Raw genomic sequence first — 18,507 nt, 5'->3', positions numbered from 1 at the left:
CAGTGGCTAATACTTCTACCAGGAAGGACAGACATGGGGTTGAATGGATGCCACCAGGGGAGGAGTTTATCAAGCTGAACTTTAATGGAAGTAGCCGAGGAAATCCAGGACCTTTGGGCATAGGAGTGCTGAGAAACAAAGATGGTAACGTGATATCTTTGTACCCAGGTCCTGTGGGTGTAGGAGACTCTTTTAGGGCCGAATTATTGGCTGTTGTACAAAGAATCCAGCTTGCAAATCAGCTAGGCATAGAGCATCTGATTATTGAAGGGGATTCCCAGGTGATAGTGGGTTGGCTGAAGGATCTAGACACTGTTATTTGGGGTTTTAGAAATCTTCTCAAAAAGGTTAAATGGTTAACAAGGACTATGACAATCAGAGCTCAGTGGGTAGGCAGATCAACAAACTCATTGGCTGATTCACTTGCAAAACAAGGGGTTTCCCAAGATACTTTATTTTGGGATTCAGTGTAATTTCTTTTGTACTTGTACTTCTGTTATAATTCTGTAATTAGTTTTAAAGGAAAGGTCGCATCTCGTGCCTTTCCACGGGTTGCATGTAACTCTTATTTGCTGGTTTAATAAAATTTCACTCATTTATCAAAAAAAAAAAAGTGCCTAATGTTGGGAGAAGAAAATTTTAACTCTAATTGTTGTTAGGCAACTGAAGAGTTTCAAGAATTTGTGGATGGTTAGGACTAATCACTTTTCACTTTTCTATCAATTCAACTCCCAAAAATACATCCTTAAAACAATTCTTTAGAGAAAAGAGACAAAACTAATCACTTTTCTATCTCAACTAAGACTCTAGCATAGCTCACACATGCCTTAAACAAAATTTATGAAACTTAAATTAAGATATTATACACAAAGGCAAGTCAGACCATGGGATCCACTGGTCAACTGTTACTTTATTGTTTACCAAAATCTTCAGTTTTCAGAAAACATCTCCAAAGATGCTTCAAGAAAAACACACTTCTGCTCAGCCATTTTGGCTGAACTTGTTAAGCATCCACTATCTAGTACCATAAGAATAATAACTTTGTTGCAAAATTTGGCTTTAATCCACCTAGTAACTTGAAAGATACAACTTTTCCGAGAGAGAATCCACCTCTCATGATTCTCCGCTCAGAAGTCCAAGCTCCCTCACTTTAAGAAGCATTACTTTGTGCAGAGATCATCTCCCCAACCCTCCTCAACCATCTGCAGCTTTTCTCTAGCCCCTTCCCTTTAGACTTTAGAGATCCCCTCACCAATCAACATCTTTTGAACTACACTCAGCCACGTCAAACCATTAAGTCAGAATAAGTTGTGTTTCATATGGCTCTCAAAGAGGCTTTAGAAGAGGTACAACCTTGCAACAAATGCACGAAAAGTTAGTTGTTTACCTTTCTTATTTCTAATAAGTTCAGCCCAGTGCATGAGGCTCCCACCATGCGGGGTCTGGAGAGGGAAAGATGTGCACTGCCTTACCCCTACACATACGAAGAGGCTGTTTCCAAGATTCAAACCCTGATCACCCAGGTAACAATGGAGCAACCCAACTGTTGCACCAGCCAGAAGAAAATATATACATGAGAGGATGTTCAATGCCACAAAAAACTACAGAAAATTCCCACCACTAGCCTCAACCTCCTGGAATAGTTATCAAATGCATTGATTTAATATCTAGATACGATTTTGTTCCTTGATGTGACCCCCACAACAGACGTACAGCTAAATGTGAAAAATAACAAGCAAATGATATGGGTTTTGCACATGAAAGTAACCGCAGATACTTCAATAAAAGAGTACAATACTATTTCAATCCTCTCATGCAAACAGGACAAAGTCAAACATGAAGCACAGCTGTAACCCAACAAACCCAAGTAATATAGATCACACCCATGATCAACATGAAGTAACAATCCAGAAAACTACTTTGGTTTTCCAATCTGGTAGCTGGATTCATGGTAGTGAGTTGGACCAACAGATATTAGAAGAGGCCAATATGGAACTTCTTGCATTTGTCACTGCAACAAAAAGGAATGGAGATATGTATGACCCCACTCATCTTTATTGCATTAGAACAGCTCTTAACAAAGACACCATTACATGAAGTAAAGAACTAACATGAGCTAGGAAATGGCTTGCCTAGGCAGGACTTGGTAAATTTCCAAATGAACATTACTTTTACTCCAGAAACAAAAGTAAAAAGAACAATTGTTCTTCTATTCCTAGGGCTGTCAATGGGTTGGATCTGACCCGATGGACCCGGACCGGCTCTGGTTCTAGAATTCGTCCCAATGGGTCAGTTCCGGTTCCTAAAAAATTGTCCCAATTATTATCAGTTCATAACCGGGTCCACCATGACCCAAACCGACTTGGACCCGACCCGAGCCTTATATAATATTAAATGTATAAGATATATATATAATAGTTAATAGATTATATATTATGTAATATTTAAACAACATATGTCCAAAATGGTCACGTCGGTAGGGCTTCATTCAAAACCCTACCGAAATGAGCCTTTTTTGTTTTCTTCTCCATTCAAAAAGCAAAAACGAAGCTAGAACTCTACAACCTAATCTTCTCTCTCGTCATCTGTCCATCTCTCCTCTCTCATCGGTCTCATCTCTCTCACCGTCAATATATTCTTTCTTACCATTCTGTTCTTTGTCGCTGTCAGTCTCCTCTCTCATCAGTCTCTTCTTTCTCTACAGTCTCTTCTTTCTTCGCCATTAGCCTCTCTCTCATTTTTTTATTTTTACCAGTTGATTTCTTCTTATTTTTAATAGTTGATATTTAGCTCTTTACTGTTAAACTCGGTTGCTGGGATTAAGCCATTAAGGGTTTTTGTTTTAAATCGATCTCCATTGTTGCACTCGACTATTGGGAGTTTGAAATCGATCTCCACTGTTGAACTCAGTTGTTGTCTTCCATTGGGTTGGACCTGACTGTCCCGAAGACTGATCAATTCGGTTCTGGTTCCAAGACTACAGACCCTATAGGGTCTGGTTCGGTTCTGGGTCCATGGTATTTCTTGTCGGTTTGGACTAGTTCTACCATATTCCAAACCAGACCCGACCCGTTGACAGCCCTGTCTATTCCTGGAACAATTGAAGTATTTAACCTATTTGCCTTGATAACCATGACCAACACCGAAAAGCATCTTGCACAATAAACATTTTTTATCACTAACAATAGAACTTCATTGATAAAGGGAAAAAAATCTTGCACAATAAACATTTTAAAACAAAATAAAAAACATAAAGGTTCTCAATGGTCAATGTCCATGTACATATTAAATATAGGAACTAGGAAGTTCTTTTTTGTTTGTAGGTATATTTAGCCTTACAAACACTTATTTCACAACAGCAGCCCAAATTCATAGAAAAATGTGACAAAAACGTAACAAAGGAATTTATTGTAACCACAAATCCCAATATAAGGTAAAATGACATCACGTGATTAATTTCAATAAATGAAGTTAAAATTTCATCTTATGGTCTTGGCATTCAATTCTAGTTTAGGGTACTTAAGGTGTCAACCACAAAATGATCTGCTAAAAGGTGCAATACCCTCAAAATTGACTAGGAAGATCACCTCATTGTTTCATCCAAATTTAACAGAATTCCTTTAAATGTGCAAGACAAATGTCCAACCACCCATGCATCTGATGCTAGCGAAGGAAGTGCTGCAAAATATTACTTACTTCACGAAACTAAATCAAGACCAAACTATGTTGCACTATTTCAAAAGAATTCAATTTTTATTTAATGTGATCACCTTTGACGGATCTTCTCAAGCTCCCTAGGATCTGTGACTAGAACTTGAACACCCAATTGCATTTTTGTTTTCTGAAGATTGAAATCAAGACAAGCAATCCTAGCAGGAGCAACTCTAAGAGGCATTCCTTGTGCAGCACGGCCTGTATTTAGAGCATAACCATTCAGCAAATAGCTGTCTTTTGCACTTTTGCCATGAGCTTTCAAAATATTGATGCTCTGAAACAAGAAGAAGTGTATCACTATAACTTGCAAAACAAGAAAACTGGATGCCTTTCAAAACCATGAACCAAAAAAAGGGATTAAACTAAACGAAAATGCTTGACAATAGGTAAGTTCAAATCCCAATGACCACATCACAGATTCAACTTCAGATCAGAATATAATGTGAATTAGCTATAGAAAAGGAAAGACCAGTGCTTCCAACATGGCATACACAACTACACTCTGTGGATGATAACACTAGAAGTTTATACAACAACTGACCTTGATTGGGTATTTAGTCTCCCCACGTGCATTGGTGGTGTTTATTGCTTGAACTGCATCCACAGCCTAAGAAATCAAATAAAAAAGATGAATGCATTGATTGCATAACAAAATGTTAGAACCAGGAAGGGCAATGCAGATAAACTCCTAGGAATGAGGAAATAGAAGCAAAAATCCTGTTTTTGTTTGGGTAGGTACAGCTCTTATTGACCACTCAAAAGTTCTCATGATGGACTAGCTGTTTAAACAGGCCCAATACTATGGACTTTCGCCACCTATCCAACCACAAAAAGAAGTGATGGGCCACACAGACCCCACAAGATTTATTACACCAAACAAGAATTCCTTACAAAATGTTCTATTGCCTTCTTATTGAATCATTGATCATTGTCCAGAGATTAAACTACTGTCAAGTTAGGAGATTATGAAATATTTAGAGATCTTAGAAGATATTTAGAATCTGGAAGATATTTTGCTTCTTGTTAGCTTAGAAGTCAAAATCTTTTCTAATAAACATATATTCCACACTTATGATTCCATACATAGGGTGGAAAACTGGAAATCCAGAAACATTTGTAAGAGAATAGTAAAATAAAATATAGATTTTATTAGCAATATTTTCTTTTCTTTTTGTTGTAGACACCAAACATTATTGAGTGCAGACTCCATCAAAAGAGCCTTACAAGGTGTAAGCAGAAAACAATTGTGCATGGATAGATTCCACAAAAAGAAATAAGTTGGGGCAGCTAATGTGGACTAGACTGATACCTGGGGGTGCTTGGCATATATATATAAAATATATGGTAAGTCTTAATAGACTATTCTAAGATGGTTTGGTGTTGTGCATGGAAGATCACCTACAGTAAAAAGTGGTTTGCTAGAAATTGAAGGGATAGAGGGGCTAGAGGCAGACCAAAAAAAGGACATGGGCTGAAGTAGTAAGAAACGATTTTAAGTGCTCATAATTTAACAATGGATATGGCATTAAACAGAATGAAATGACAAAACAGGATTCATTTTTTTGGTATAAAATAAAATAAAAAAAGATTTTACTAAAATAAAAAGAAGATACAAGGAGAGTGACAAGAAGGAGAGAGAGAGAGAGAGAGAGAGAGAGAAGGCAAGGAACAGCTCCCACAAAAAAAAAAAAACACTACAAACCCAAGAAATCCAATGCCCAAATCTCCAAGAAATGAAAACTTGCTAATTCAATCAAGCCCACACCACAAAACAATCAACCAAGCCCCAAACTGTCACATACTAAAAAAGACAAAAAAACTTCAACCCAAATTCCATCCTTGAGCACCAACCTTACTACTTTGACCCAGAGCATCAACAAGAAAAAAACACCCCAACAAGACACAAATAAGCCCTCCTTCTTTGATGTTCTCTTGAATTTCAACATCTTCTTGTTTGGTCCAACCGCAAGAAGACCCCCTTTCAGCCTACCAAAAACTTTTTTTCCTGAAGATAAATGAAAAAGAAATTTCATTGCTGATACCAAAAACTTTTGAGACCAAGACATCTCTATCTTTCTTCTGTTTCCTAAACCTTTTAACTGCTAATGTGTTTCCTGATCTTCTTCGAAACAGCAAGCTCCTCATTGATTCTTTCCAATTCCATGACAAAATTTCTCAAAAAACCTAACGTCATCCTCTTCTGTACTTTTTTCAACCACCTCTGATCTATCTGCACATGAAAAATTTTGAGTGTCATCAAACAGTAAGGGACTCTCAAAAGTATCCCCAGTACACTCCCACACCGACATTGGAAAAATGCTTTTCCAACCCCGTGAACATCTTTCTAGTATAATCTTCTCCCTCAAGACAAGAATACCAGTTGCCTTGCCCACCTGGGCCACCTCTAATCCTGTATTTTCAATCTTCTCCACATCTATCAATTTCAACATGAGTCTCATCTATTGGAATTTTTTCTTTCTCTGAACCCAAATGCTTTTCTTCCTCCCCTTCACTTCCTTCTCCCTTCTCCTTTTCCAGAACATCTTCATCATCCTCTTGTAATGGGCTTGTTCTGTAATGTCTCTTTCTCTTGAATACGTTTGAAGAAGGATTAACTAAAGCTTTCTCAATTTTCCCCACCACTACCCTCCTCCTTTCCCAAGGATATCGTAATTGCACTTTTTAAAGCCTCCATCTCCAAGCAAACTCTCTCCTCTCCCTTTCCCTCTCCTTCTAGCTTATCCTCCCCTTCTTTTCTCCCACCCGTCGCTTCTACAGTGGTTTCTTTCTGAAGTTCACCTTCTTTTTGCTGTAATGCATAACCACTATGAATAGTTGAAGCAGTGTTCCCAGCTACAGCCACAGCCTCTTCACTCTTATCCCGCCTCTCTTTTATTGGTGAAAAAAAACTTCTCTCCTGGTCAGAATTCAAGGCCTTCGTTTCCAGCACATAGACCTGAGTCCCCAGACCTCAAAGTTGGAGATACCCCAGTTTCTTTGTAGGAATATGTTGTAATTCTCCAAACAAAGCCTTTGGTATCCTGTCTTGTAGACTCCCTTCTTATCATCATAGTTTCAATAATTCCTTCTAACTTCTATAGAAACGACTATAGACCCACACTTGTGTCTATCAACATTCCCCCCCAAATGAGCCCACTTGCTTTGATAAAAACTTACAAGTCCTGACTCTAAGGGACCCACTCGAGCTACTCACAACATTAGGCCCAAAAACATTTAAATCCACCTCCCTCACATGACCACTTAGGTTATCATGTGAGAGGTTTGACTAGCTAGCCAGTCCAACCCCAACTACACGGTTCGAACCAAAGGCTCCTGCCAACAAAACCGAGTCCTCATCCTTTTCTCGTTCCTGGTAAACATGCAGACAAGCATTTAAACCATCTGTCATCACCTGGTCAAAAGAATCCCCACACGCTGCCCAAACCTGTTTTCTTAAGCCTGACGTTTCCTCCCCTGAGTGGGGAAGGGCCTTGGGTTCTTCAAAAATGTCATGACACTCCTCTAGGAGCCGTTTGAGGTCCCCCTTTAATTGGGAGCTAGGTGGTTGGGTCTCAGGTCCAAGAAGTTCAATCCCCTCCCAATCTGGACCCATATACATCAACACTGGCAGATCCATGTAATGACAGTATTTCATGATAGACTGGTTTAACTCATGTTTTGGGGGAGTTGGTCCATGGCCCGCAAGGGAATATGCTTGTCCATTTTGAGTGAAGTACATGGATAATCTACCCAATCATTGATGACCGGTCCCAAGTCACTCAGCCACTGTATACCGAGAACTATGCTGGTTCCCCAAAATTCCAGAGGGTGGAGATCCACCTTAAACTGATTCCCCTGTATCATAAGGTCAACCCCGTTGCAAAGCCCATTACAGTTCAGGTAATTCCCATTGGCCACATGCACCGGAAACAGCTCAATGGGCTGAACCAGAAGCCCCAATTGCCAAGCCAGCAACTCGGTAATAAAATTCAAAGTACTATCACTACCTATTAGAATGGAAACAGATTGGTTCCTGAGCTTACCCTCCACCCTCATTGTTCTCGGTGTTGGTCAACCTATTAAAGCTTGAATGGATATTTCTGGAGCCTCATCCAGTTCCTCTATCCCAACATATTCCCGCGGCTCTTGATCAGAATCCTTGTCATTGTCCTCCATCCGAAGCAAAAATAACTGATGCTTCTTGCATCTGTGACCCAGAGAAAATTTCCCATCACAGTTATAGAAAAGGCCCCATTCCCTGAAAGATTGCACTTTTGTCCAGTTAAGCTTCTTCAAGGACAGCAGAGGGCCATTGGTTTTGGGCTTACCCACATTCTAGTCAAGTCGAGGCAGAGGTGTTTTGAGGAAAGGTTCTAGGTTTCGTTGCAGCCTCTTCATCCAATTCAATCCTCATGGAGGCGAGCCAAGCTAGTTGCAGCAATAACAATCGCCAGTTGAAGATCGTTCACTTCAATCCGAATGTCCTCCTGGATTCCTCCAACAAAACATCCTGCCAATGCCTTCTCAGGCCACCCAAAAACTCGAGAAGCCAACTTCTCGAACTCGTTCCAGTATTCCTAAACAGAGCTAACTTGTCTAAGCTTCAAAAGGGCTTCATAACCCAACGGCCCAAATCTAGTGCACAAGGCTTCTGAGAAATCAAACAAGGTGAGGTGAGGATTAATCCAGCGATACCATTGATACCAAAGTATCGCTCCCCCTCCATATGTACCATTGCTACCCTCTATTGGTTGGGAATCTCATTATATTCGAAGAATCGTTCTACTCTGAAAATCCATGACATTGGATCATCACCGAAGAAGAGAGGAAAATCCAGATTAGCCATGTGCCATGAATTTCCCCCTTGCTTCTGACTACTCCCTTGGCTCGAGCAGTCATCTAAATCTTGAGTTGTTGTAGAGTTCATCCGTTCACATTGGCTAGTCACTGTGGTCAAGGCTTCTTTAATATCCTTGAATTCCCCAGTAACCTTCTGTAACTCCCCTTCTATACTCTCCACTTTTTCATCCATTGCAATCTGGTTGTCGACATTGGGTTCCCTCCAATAACCTGAGCTCTACGGCTACTTTGAGGGAGCCCTACCTCCTAGAAATTGAGAGAGAGAGAGAGAGACTTTTGAGAGCAACTGAACTGCCCATTTCATTATTCAGGTTGGTATTTATAAAGCACTTACATCGAAGGCACATGGTGAGAACCAGGTGTAATCATTAATATCATAACTAACTCATTTGTCGCGACCCCCTAATGTAGACGTGCTTGAGAGGTGGCTTTGGGCCTTGGACCACAATCGGCTTGGGGCTGGTGAAGTGGCACACCCGGGTCTCCTGGGCTGGTTGGGCCTTATTAGTTACTCACTGCCAAAAGTATTTAAGCAATGTTTAATCCTGGTGGTAAATTGAATTAATCTATTGGAGGTTTTTTCGATTTCCTTTGAAGAAAATTTTCCTTGTTATCTATGTTGTCCAACCCAGTGTTTCTTCCACTTCTCGAGAAACTAACCATAGCTCCAAAAGGGAAAAGAAAGGGCCAAGGTCACTTGTCTACAATTTCAATACTGAGAAAGATACCATATCAAAGAAAAAGTGTCTGAGTATTTAAGGCAAACCCACAAGTGCTCTTCAAATTCAAATAGTTAGGAGCATAAGAAAGACGGGTTTGTTGTACTGGTGTTGGAATTGAACTGACAAGATTATGTAGATGGTCAAGAGGATGTTGAGGATCTACGGGGACTCAAGGAAAGGAGGTGGGGTTAGAGAAGAACTAGTGTTTGGTGGTGTTGATGAAGGTATTTGGAGTTGAGGAGATTTTTGAAGCAAATAAAGGTGGAATTCACTGCTGGGGAAGGGAGAAAGGGAAAGAGGTGGCAACGCTCCTCTGTCACAAGTGATCATGGGAGTTAGTTTGAGTTGAGAAGTGTCTAAGGTGATGTCTTATAGAGTAAACCTAGTATGCAAGTAAGGCGCTTAAACCATGTATATAACAGAGTTTATTTGATGATCAAATAATGTTCAAATGAGTCCTAGGGTTGATGGGATTGAAGAGCAAAAGTAGATTTTGGAAATGTTATGAGAACCCCATTTTTTTATTTTTTTTATAATTGCCCCGTTCTTTTAATATTATGCATTCATCCTTCTTAATACAAGACATTCTTAAAAGATGAAGAATTATAAAATTACAAAATCAAACTTTTGTGCATGAATTAAGGATTTGGGACTCTAGCAAGGATTTGTTTGCCCTTGCATCAAGGGGCTAGGTATAAAGTGGCTCAAAGAATTAGGGTAATGTGATTAGGAAAGAAATAAAGAAATTAAATTTTTCAAGTGTTTTAATTGCTGAGTGCATGAATATTTTATATGTTATGTTTAATTTTATTTTTACATTTTCACTTTGAATATGCTTTATATGTTTTTTGATGAATGAATAAGTAGTTTTATTAAAGAGAACAAAAAAGAGTACAATCATCCTTGGAGGAGGCACAAGGTGCTACCTCCCCTTTAGGGTGAGTACAGACCCGTGTCTTAACAAAAACATAACAGACCCATAGATATACAAAAAAGCACGAGAAACCCCTTGTTTGGCCAAAGTGTCTGCGAGAGCATTTGCTGATCTGATCCACTGGAAATTGACTGACATATTTCTTGTGACCCATTTTACTTTTTTCAGGAAATCTCTGTAGCCCCAAATAGCACTGATCGGATTCAGCAAGCCCTAATGAAAACTAGAAATATAGCAACAAGTTAAGGAATCTCACAACATGACTCCCAAACCTGGAGCCCCATATACCAATTTAGAGATGTCTAAGTGTCTAGATGGGTTCCAAATCGCCTAGGCATCACTTTTTTTATATAAGTTATGCCATTCAAGCCAGGCACCCGCCGTCCAAAGGTGCCATGTCACCTAGGCACAATGCCTTGATAACTATCAAATAAATAAATAAATGGCTTTTAACAAAAACAAAATAATAAAATTATCATTTTATATAATAATTTAAATACACTTAATTTTTTTTCTGATCAGTAAAAGTGTATTTTATTAAATTCAGATTATAAGCAGTTTATACAACTTGGTGATGGGACTGTTGATCCCCTTTAATCACACTATTCTACTCCTCATTACAGTGCAGCCCAAAATAATTGCTGTCTCAATGCCCCCTGTTTTGCTAATCCATCAGCTAGCCCATTTGCACTTCTTCGGACCCATTTAAATTCAGCCTCAACCTCCTTTGCAATCTTCTCCACTTCAGACCCATTTAAATGACACTTAAATTTTCAAACAAGCAAATAAGTTGGAAAATGAAAACAAAAAAAAAGCAAAATGTTTAATATAGTGAATCTATGAGAATGATCATAATATCATGCACAAGGAATTCACATTTCCTATTGGTTGCAAGAACAGGAATTCTCATAGGCAACTTTCTGAGAATCTAAAGGCTGATCCAAAGCCCCTATGTCGGCATTTTGTTAGCATGGAGAGTTAAAAGGGCTGGAACAGAAACATACTTCCATAGAAAACACAGTGTGACCTTTAAAATTCTAAATTTCAATAGCTATAATGACAAACAGATGAGACACAAGGGCACACAATAAATGTGACTAATGTCTTACCAAATTAGCAAAGAAATCACTGTCAATGGCAATTAGCTTCGAGGACATGCTTGTCTTGGCACAGTTTATGAGGGAATCTTTTCCAAGCTTTTCAACCTAGATATGCATAGGAGAAAAAAAAAAGAAATTCATAAAATACAATTAAAAAAAAAAGTAAGAGAACCAGATTAATGGCGTCCATAAACAAAGGATAACCTATTAATCTAGAAATACAGAATAGGCTTAAACCAATATTTCCAAGAGATCTTTTGACTAAAAGTTAACATAATGGATTGAAATCAAATACATTCAACATAGAAAATTCACCCTGGAGTGGAATGGATGTTCCACTCTCTGTATACATGCCTGCAGAGACAAACCTTCCCATTAATTGTATATCTACCACTGCCAGACAGTGGTTATCATGCAGATCTTGCAATATAAATCAATGGGATGTGCCCTCTTAAGCAAACCATGTACATTGACAAGCCATCTGCAGAGAATTCAGTCTCAAAGACACTAATTTTCACATCATAGTCACAAAATTTTCCAGGATATTTTCCTGTCTCCTTTTGGAACGTTTCCAAATATAAGCTGTAAGGAAGCATACCTTCACAGCAAGTTTCTCATCAACATATTTGCACGCTTCCCTCATAGCAAGCTGTCAAAAAATAAACTTGTATGTATATAAAAGAAAATAAATGTGCAGACAAAATATCAATGAACCGATAAATTGATGCAATTATAGTTACAGTCACTATGAAAATAAAATGTTCTCTTACAAGTAAAAAAACTCACTCTGTATCCACTGATTATAGATGTTGGATGAATCTTATTTCTTACTAGATCATTTGCTCTCTGCATAAATTAAAGGATAAAATTTAATTATTGATTTATTTGGAAAATCTAGCAGCAATGCAAGCATATTTGAAGGAGTAAACGCTTTATCACATGTCCTTCAATCAGCCTGCAGGAGCTAAAGTCTAAGCATTGCCTTGAGTAATTCTGCTGCTACTATAACCACGGAGGTCGTCCCATCTCCAACCTCTCGATCTTGGAGTTCAGCCAATTCCACAAGCACCTAAAACCCCCAGAAGAAGGAAGATATAAAAGATGACACAGACACACATAATCAAACACCAACAAAGATCTCTCAGAAAAAAAAAAAATACCAACAAAGAGAGAATAAGAAGGAACAGAAGTATGGCAAGATCGTATACCTTGGCAGCTGGATGCTCAACTTCTAACATCTTGAGTATTGTAGCACCATCATTAGTAATTGTTACATCACCAATATCATCAACTAGCATCTGAAGAATTGATCAATGGCGATAGTGTCAAGGACAAATGGAAATGAACCAACACATACACACACTCTGACACAGAAGACAACATAAAAACACATTTCAGCACCCAATTGTTTCCAGATTGAAAATTTTTATTTTTGACATATGGTCTTTACCCAAGGATTTTCAAGACCAAATATGAGACTGTAGAGAACGCTTTTTCATAGAAAACGAGTTTTTCAAAGCGACCAAGTGCATCAGGAAGTTCTTCTCAAGTCCTTCAAAATAAGTACCCATATGCCTATATTTGATCCTAAATGCAGAGGTGTAAATCGGGCCGTGCTGCCCGCAGCCCGGCACAATTGTATGAGTCGTGTCGGGCTTGGGGTTTCAGGTTGGCGGGCCAGGCCAGCACGGCCTGCATTGTCATGCCATGCCGCCCATGGCCAGCCTGCCCCCCAACAACTATATAACAACTAGTTGAGAGGGTATTTAGGTAAAGTGATAAATGACTTTATAATAACCAAAATACCCCTCCCAACAACTAAAAAACAGCTAGTTTTTAGGGTATTTGGGGGAATTAAATTATTTTCAATTCCTATAAATAGTCTTATCCTCCACCATTCTCATCACACCAATTATCATACTCTTCTATACTCTCTCAAATCTCAATCTCCTCTCATTCATCATACTCTCACATATACTCTCATACTCTCTTTACTCTTCAGTTCTCAACTTGATTCAAGTTTCAACAAGAACAAGGCTTGCTCGGGTATCTCAAGTTAGCAATTTGGGAGACTTGGAAGCCTCAACCGTTGAAATTCCGAACCAGCAATCCAGGCAAGTGCAATTAAATTTTTTTTTATTTTTTTATAATTAAAAAAATGGTCAGCTCCTCCTCTCACTCTCGACACCAATTCCCCAACATGGTCAATGTCGACGATGTCAATGCTCAGCCACAATATGATAGTGTTAGTGCCGATATGGATGTTGTTGATATTGTCGGCGCTCCCACCCCTAGTACTGCTACTAGAGGTAGGGGAAAGAAAAAGAACACTAGGTTGATTAGTCCGATTTAGACAATATTTAAAATAGAGAAGGTTGAGGGGAAGGGACAGAGAGCCATTTGTAAAAAATGTACGAGTGACTTTAACTATAGTAGTACTAGTGGTATTGGCCACTTGGCCAAACATTTGAAACGCCATTTGATGAAAGAAGAAGGGAAAGAAACATCACAAGCATAAATAGGCAGTGAGATTTTTGGTACTTTTAAATATTCCCAAGAAAAAATGAGACAAGAATTAGCAAAATATATTATGCATGTTGAACATCCATTTTTATTAGTTAAAGATACTAAACTTGAAAAATTTTTACATAGATCTGTAAATCAACAATTTTAAAAAGTTTCTAGAAATACTATTAAAATAGATGCTTTGAAAAATTCTAAAATTGCGATTACTTTTGATATTTGGATATCTAGATTTAACATAAGTTATATTTGTGTTCTCAGTCATTTTATTGATGAAAAATGGCTTTCACATAAAAGAATTTTAAGTTTTACTAGGCTTGAACGGCCACATGCTGGCCCAATTATTGTTGCAAGTATTTTAAATACTTTACATATTTATGGAATTGAAAATAAACTTTTTTCTATTAGTTTTGATCATGCTAGTAATAACGATTCAGCAATAAATATTTTAAAATTTCAATTAAAACCATGTTTAAATGGTAAACTATTAATATTATATGTGCATGCCACATCTTAAATTTATGTATTCAATATGCTTTAAATAGTATTTCTCATCATATTTCTAAAATTAGAAATTGCATAATATATATTAAAAGTTCTTAGAGCAAGAAAACAAGAATTTAAATATTTATGTCAAAATTTTGAAATATAAACATTTTGTGTTAGATGTTCAACAAAGATGGAATTCTACCTATTCTATATTAGAATGTTGTATTGTTTACAAACAAATTCTTAGTGATTTTTATAATGCAAAAATGCCACACGACCCTATACTTGAGGAAAATTGGGAGATGGCAATTTGTGTAAAAGATTTTTTACAATTTTTTTATGATGCAACTAATGACTTTCAGGTGTTTATTACTCAACCAGTTGTCTTTTAATCAATCAATTATTTATAATTAATGAATGTTTTGCAAAATATAGGAAAAATCTACAATTTTAAAGTATTATTGAAATAATAGAAAATAAATTTAAAAAATAATTGAGAGAAAATTTCTCCCCTTTATTGCTTAGCTATAAAATTAGATCTTAGGATTAGGAAAGATGGTTCAGAAATTTTACTTGCATCATACTGTGAAAATACGAATATTGAAATTGGAAATAAAATAGAAGAAGTTAATAGTTTATTATTTGAAATGTATATTTTATATGAATCTCAAGTTGTAGGACATAGGAAATCTTGTACAGATGCAAGTTCCACTTTTGAAACAGCTAGTTCCAGTAGTGGATTAGACAAAATTTGGTTTCTAATACATAAGAGGCAGAAATCTACTACGAGTTCATCAGCAAGTTCATTTACTAAACTTAATTTTTATTTACAAGCAAATATTTCTACTTTAATCGATTCCTATGACAACACAGGATGGGATAATTTTGATATTTTAGCCTGGTGGAGAGGACATGAAAAAAAACTATCCAATCCTTGCCACCATGGCACGTGATCTACTAAGCCCTCTGATGTCTACATTTCCATCAAAGTCTTTTTTAGTGTAGGTATTAGGGTACTGGATGACAAGAGAAGCTATATGAATGATGAAAGTCTGGAGATGTGCATCTGCCTTAAAGATTGGTTGGATGCTAAGAATAGATTACAAGACAAAGGAGGGCATGACATTATACCTGCTATTTCACCTGAAGCAGATGATGACAATCAAGGAGATGATTAGATGAAGATGCAGGTGGAGGTGGAACTCGAAGAAAAATGATGAAGTCAATATTTTTTATTTTCTTGTGTACTCAATATTTCATTATTTCAATATTGTAATTTTTTTCAATTTTTTAAGTTATTGTAATTTTTTTCAGTTTTATTTAAATTAGTTGTCATTTTATCAACAATGTAATTTTATTTTCAATTTATAATTGTATTATTTTTTTATATTTTATTTCATTTTCTATATTTCATTCACCCATTGTCCATTGACCATTGTATTGTTCACATTCAAGAAATAAAATTCCTATTTTTTCCAATTTGTTATCCATTTTGTATTTTGTCAAGTATTTAATTAATTTAAGTATTTTTTATTTCTTTGTTAGATTTTTTATTTTTCCCCAAAGCTCAAAGGAATTATTGAATCAAGTAAAGTGAAGTGTTTTAGCAAAAAAAATTTTAAAAAAAATCAAAACGACAAAAAAAGCAAAAAAAAAACAGTTTGGCCCGGCCCAGGCCCGTGCCCGACAAGGGCTGTGGGCCATGCCGGGCCGACCCCCCAAAGTATCCCAGGATATGGAAGCACGGCCCGGGACGCACGCGAGCCATGCCATGCCAGCCCAGCACAGCACAAGCCGATTAACACCTTTACCTAAATGTTGGATCAAATAGGATTATTTTCCAACTTTGAGCATACTTTCAACCCTCATTTGTCTTCCAAAATTTGGCAAATTAGGTGTCATAAAGGTTTTTGAATAAGTTTTGAACCAAGCCTAAGATAAAATAAATCCTATTTATTCTTATATTATTTTAATAATATACATGATTTTGCCAAAACCTAGCCCTCATAAAAGGGTCTTCAAAACCATTTCAAAGAAGTTGTCTATAAACTCCTTGTTTTGCTAGCGAGTCAGCCATCCCATTTGCAGTCCTTCTGATCCATGTGAAAGAAGCATTGAATTCTCTTTCTAAGCATTCAATCTCTTGCAAGGAATGTCTATAAATCTAGGGAGCATTATGGATGTCATGGAAGGATTGCAAAAGGTAAAAGAGTTGAATGTAAGACAGCCATGATGAGGATTTTGAGAGACAGTAAGCCCAAAGCAGGTAAATACTACAGTCAATAAACCTTATGATTTGGGATTCCGAGGAAAACCTATGCTACAGCCAGTAAATACCCAATGCCAGAAAAGAAAGCATCTACTGTTCACCTTCTCAGCAGAGTGGCCAAATGAAAATGTGCAGTCTGTCGTATTTTGGGTCTATTCTTGCTGGGTGATTCCTTATCACCCTGCTGTAACCTCTCTTTCCTTTTTCTGTTATATAGTTTATTTTTATTTATCTTCAAAAAAAATACACAACAGCCACATCAGCAGAGATGGAGTGATAACAAGGGGGAAGATAAGTAAGCCCGTCCAACAAATTAGGAAGTGAAAGTATACATTCTTGTGGAGCATTAACAGGTCTCTTATGTCACTAACACCCCCCATGCCAATTATTCCCCCAACCACCAAATGATACTCATAAACCTGACTGACGTGGATAAGCACTAACCAATGGCTGTTGCTTGATGCCCCAACCAAAATCCTTGCTAACATTCTCATTCTGGCCAACATATTAATCTCTTTAATTTTAATCTCAAAAAGGAGGGTCGTCTGGTCCATCTGACAATAGAGATTAAATGTTTCACTCAACATGGTATGCCCTCCCACATCAGCACACTCTATTCTCATTTGAGTCCTTATAGGTTCAAAAGCGCACCCCTAGGGGGATCAACGAAACGAGGTAAGGACCCAAGTTAACACTAACTATGAGAAATGTCATGACCCCTGTTTATTGAGCAAATAAAGTACACCAGCTGCAAGCATAAGATACACTCTAAGCTAACACCTAACTGATCATTACACAGCATTCAGCGCAAACTCACTTGCCTTCCAGAAGAGGGAAACAAGAAAAAAAGGAAATACTTACACTTGAAAATAAAATCTCTTGAAAATGACAAATAAAAAAAAGAACGGTAAGAAACAATGAAGGATATTCTGATGGCATTCATTCGAGGAACAAAGGAGGTACCTTGTCCAGACCAACGGGTCCAAGCGATGATTTCACAATGTTCGCAACAGCTTGACACGCCACCACTGCCCATGTTCCGTTCGGAATCAACCAAAAAGACAGGACCGATAAAAGACTTTGATTAGATTTCATATGAAATGATGCAAATAAGCGCAGTGAAAAGGAAGAGTAAAAACAGAAAACAAAATGAGGCACCGTTATCAAGCAACCTCGTCCTTCAAGCAAAAAGGGCATTAAAAAGTGTACCATTTTGGGTCCGAACGTCCTGGCCAGAATGTCGCTCCCCCAAAATATCAGGAGTCTGTGCTGCAATCGCCATTTTGGGATAGTCCAAAGTACCGGAGCAAGAAAGCTTCTGAGACTAAACCGAAGATTTAGAACTTAGAAGGTCCAAAGAAGGGTCTGTACAAACCCCAGAAATCTTCAATCTTCTGTCACCAAGTAGAGATCAAGGGATTCAAGGCACGGAGGCGGAAAGGAGTGAGAATATGAAAAATGGAAGGCAAATGTCTTGAATTACCGCAAGGTTTAGAGGTGTAAAGTGGGCCGTGCACGGCCGTGCCGCTCTCTCCGGTGAAAATTTCGGGGGTCGGCCCAGCACCGCCCATGGCTGTGGGCTTGGGCCGTGCCGGGTTGGGCCAAAGGCCTGAGATGAACAGAGCTGCACTATTTTTTTTGAAAATTTTGATTTATTTTTTTTTGTAAAATTAAAATATTTAACTTTACTTTAAACTTTTGAAATTGGGAACTATTTAAAAAATTAAGAAATGATAAATCTAATTTATCTAACATATAAATGAAAAAAAAAATACTTAACCAAATTGAAATAAGAATGATGGAATAACAAATTGGAAGAAAAATATGAATTTTATTTCATTTAAATTTGAATGGTACAAATTAGTGAATTACAAATATAATGATTGGATACTTGCA

General features: G+C 37.5%; 1 protein-coding gene across 1 annotated transcript in view; it reads right to left on the bottom strand.

The window, feature by feature from the left end:
* LOC148864060 (T-complex protein 1 subunit alpha-like) overlaps positions 1 to 18,082 on the bottom strand; it is a 34,973-nt gene extending 16,891 nt beyond the window's left edge. Inside the window, exons 1-9 of the mRNA XM_088974428.1 lie at positions 17,821 to 18,082; positions 17,575 to 17,639; positions 12,539 to 12,628; positions 12,313 to 12,399; positions 12,117 to 12,176; positions 11,929 to 11,979; positions 11,340 to 11,435; positions 4,256 to 4,321; positions 3,771 to 3,988 (exon numbers count right to left, since the gene is read on the bottom strand). Coding sequence (XP_088830554.1) covers positions 3,771 to 3,988; positions 4,256 to 4,321; positions 11,340 to 11,435; positions 11,929 to 11,979; positions 12,117 to 12,176; positions 12,313 to 12,399; positions 12,539 to 12,628; positions 17,575 to 17,639; positions 17,821 to 17,893 — 806 coding nt within the window. The 5' untranslated portion in view covers positions 17,894 to 18,082. The remainder of the gene's footprint in view (positions 1 to 3,770; positions 3,989 to 4,255; positions 4,322 to 11,339; positions 11,436 to 11,928; positions 11,980 to 12,116; positions 12,177 to 12,312; positions 12,400 to 12,538; positions 12,629 to 17,574; positions 17,640 to 17,820) is intronic.
* Between the last annotated feature and the right edge of the window lie 425 nt (positions 18,083 to 18,507).

Source organism: Nelumbo lutea, chromosome 3 (assembly GCF_056320005.1).
Source record: "Nelumbo lutea isolate HS-2025 chromosome 3, American lotus-T2T, whole genome shotgun sequence".
Taxonomy (NCBI): Eukaryota; Viridiplantae; Streptophyta; class Magnoliopsida; order Proteales; family Nelumbonaceae; genus Nelumbo; species Nelumbo lutea.
The sequence above is the reverse complement of the archived record's forward strand: the minus strand, read 5'-3'. Positions and strand labels throughout refer to the sequence as shown.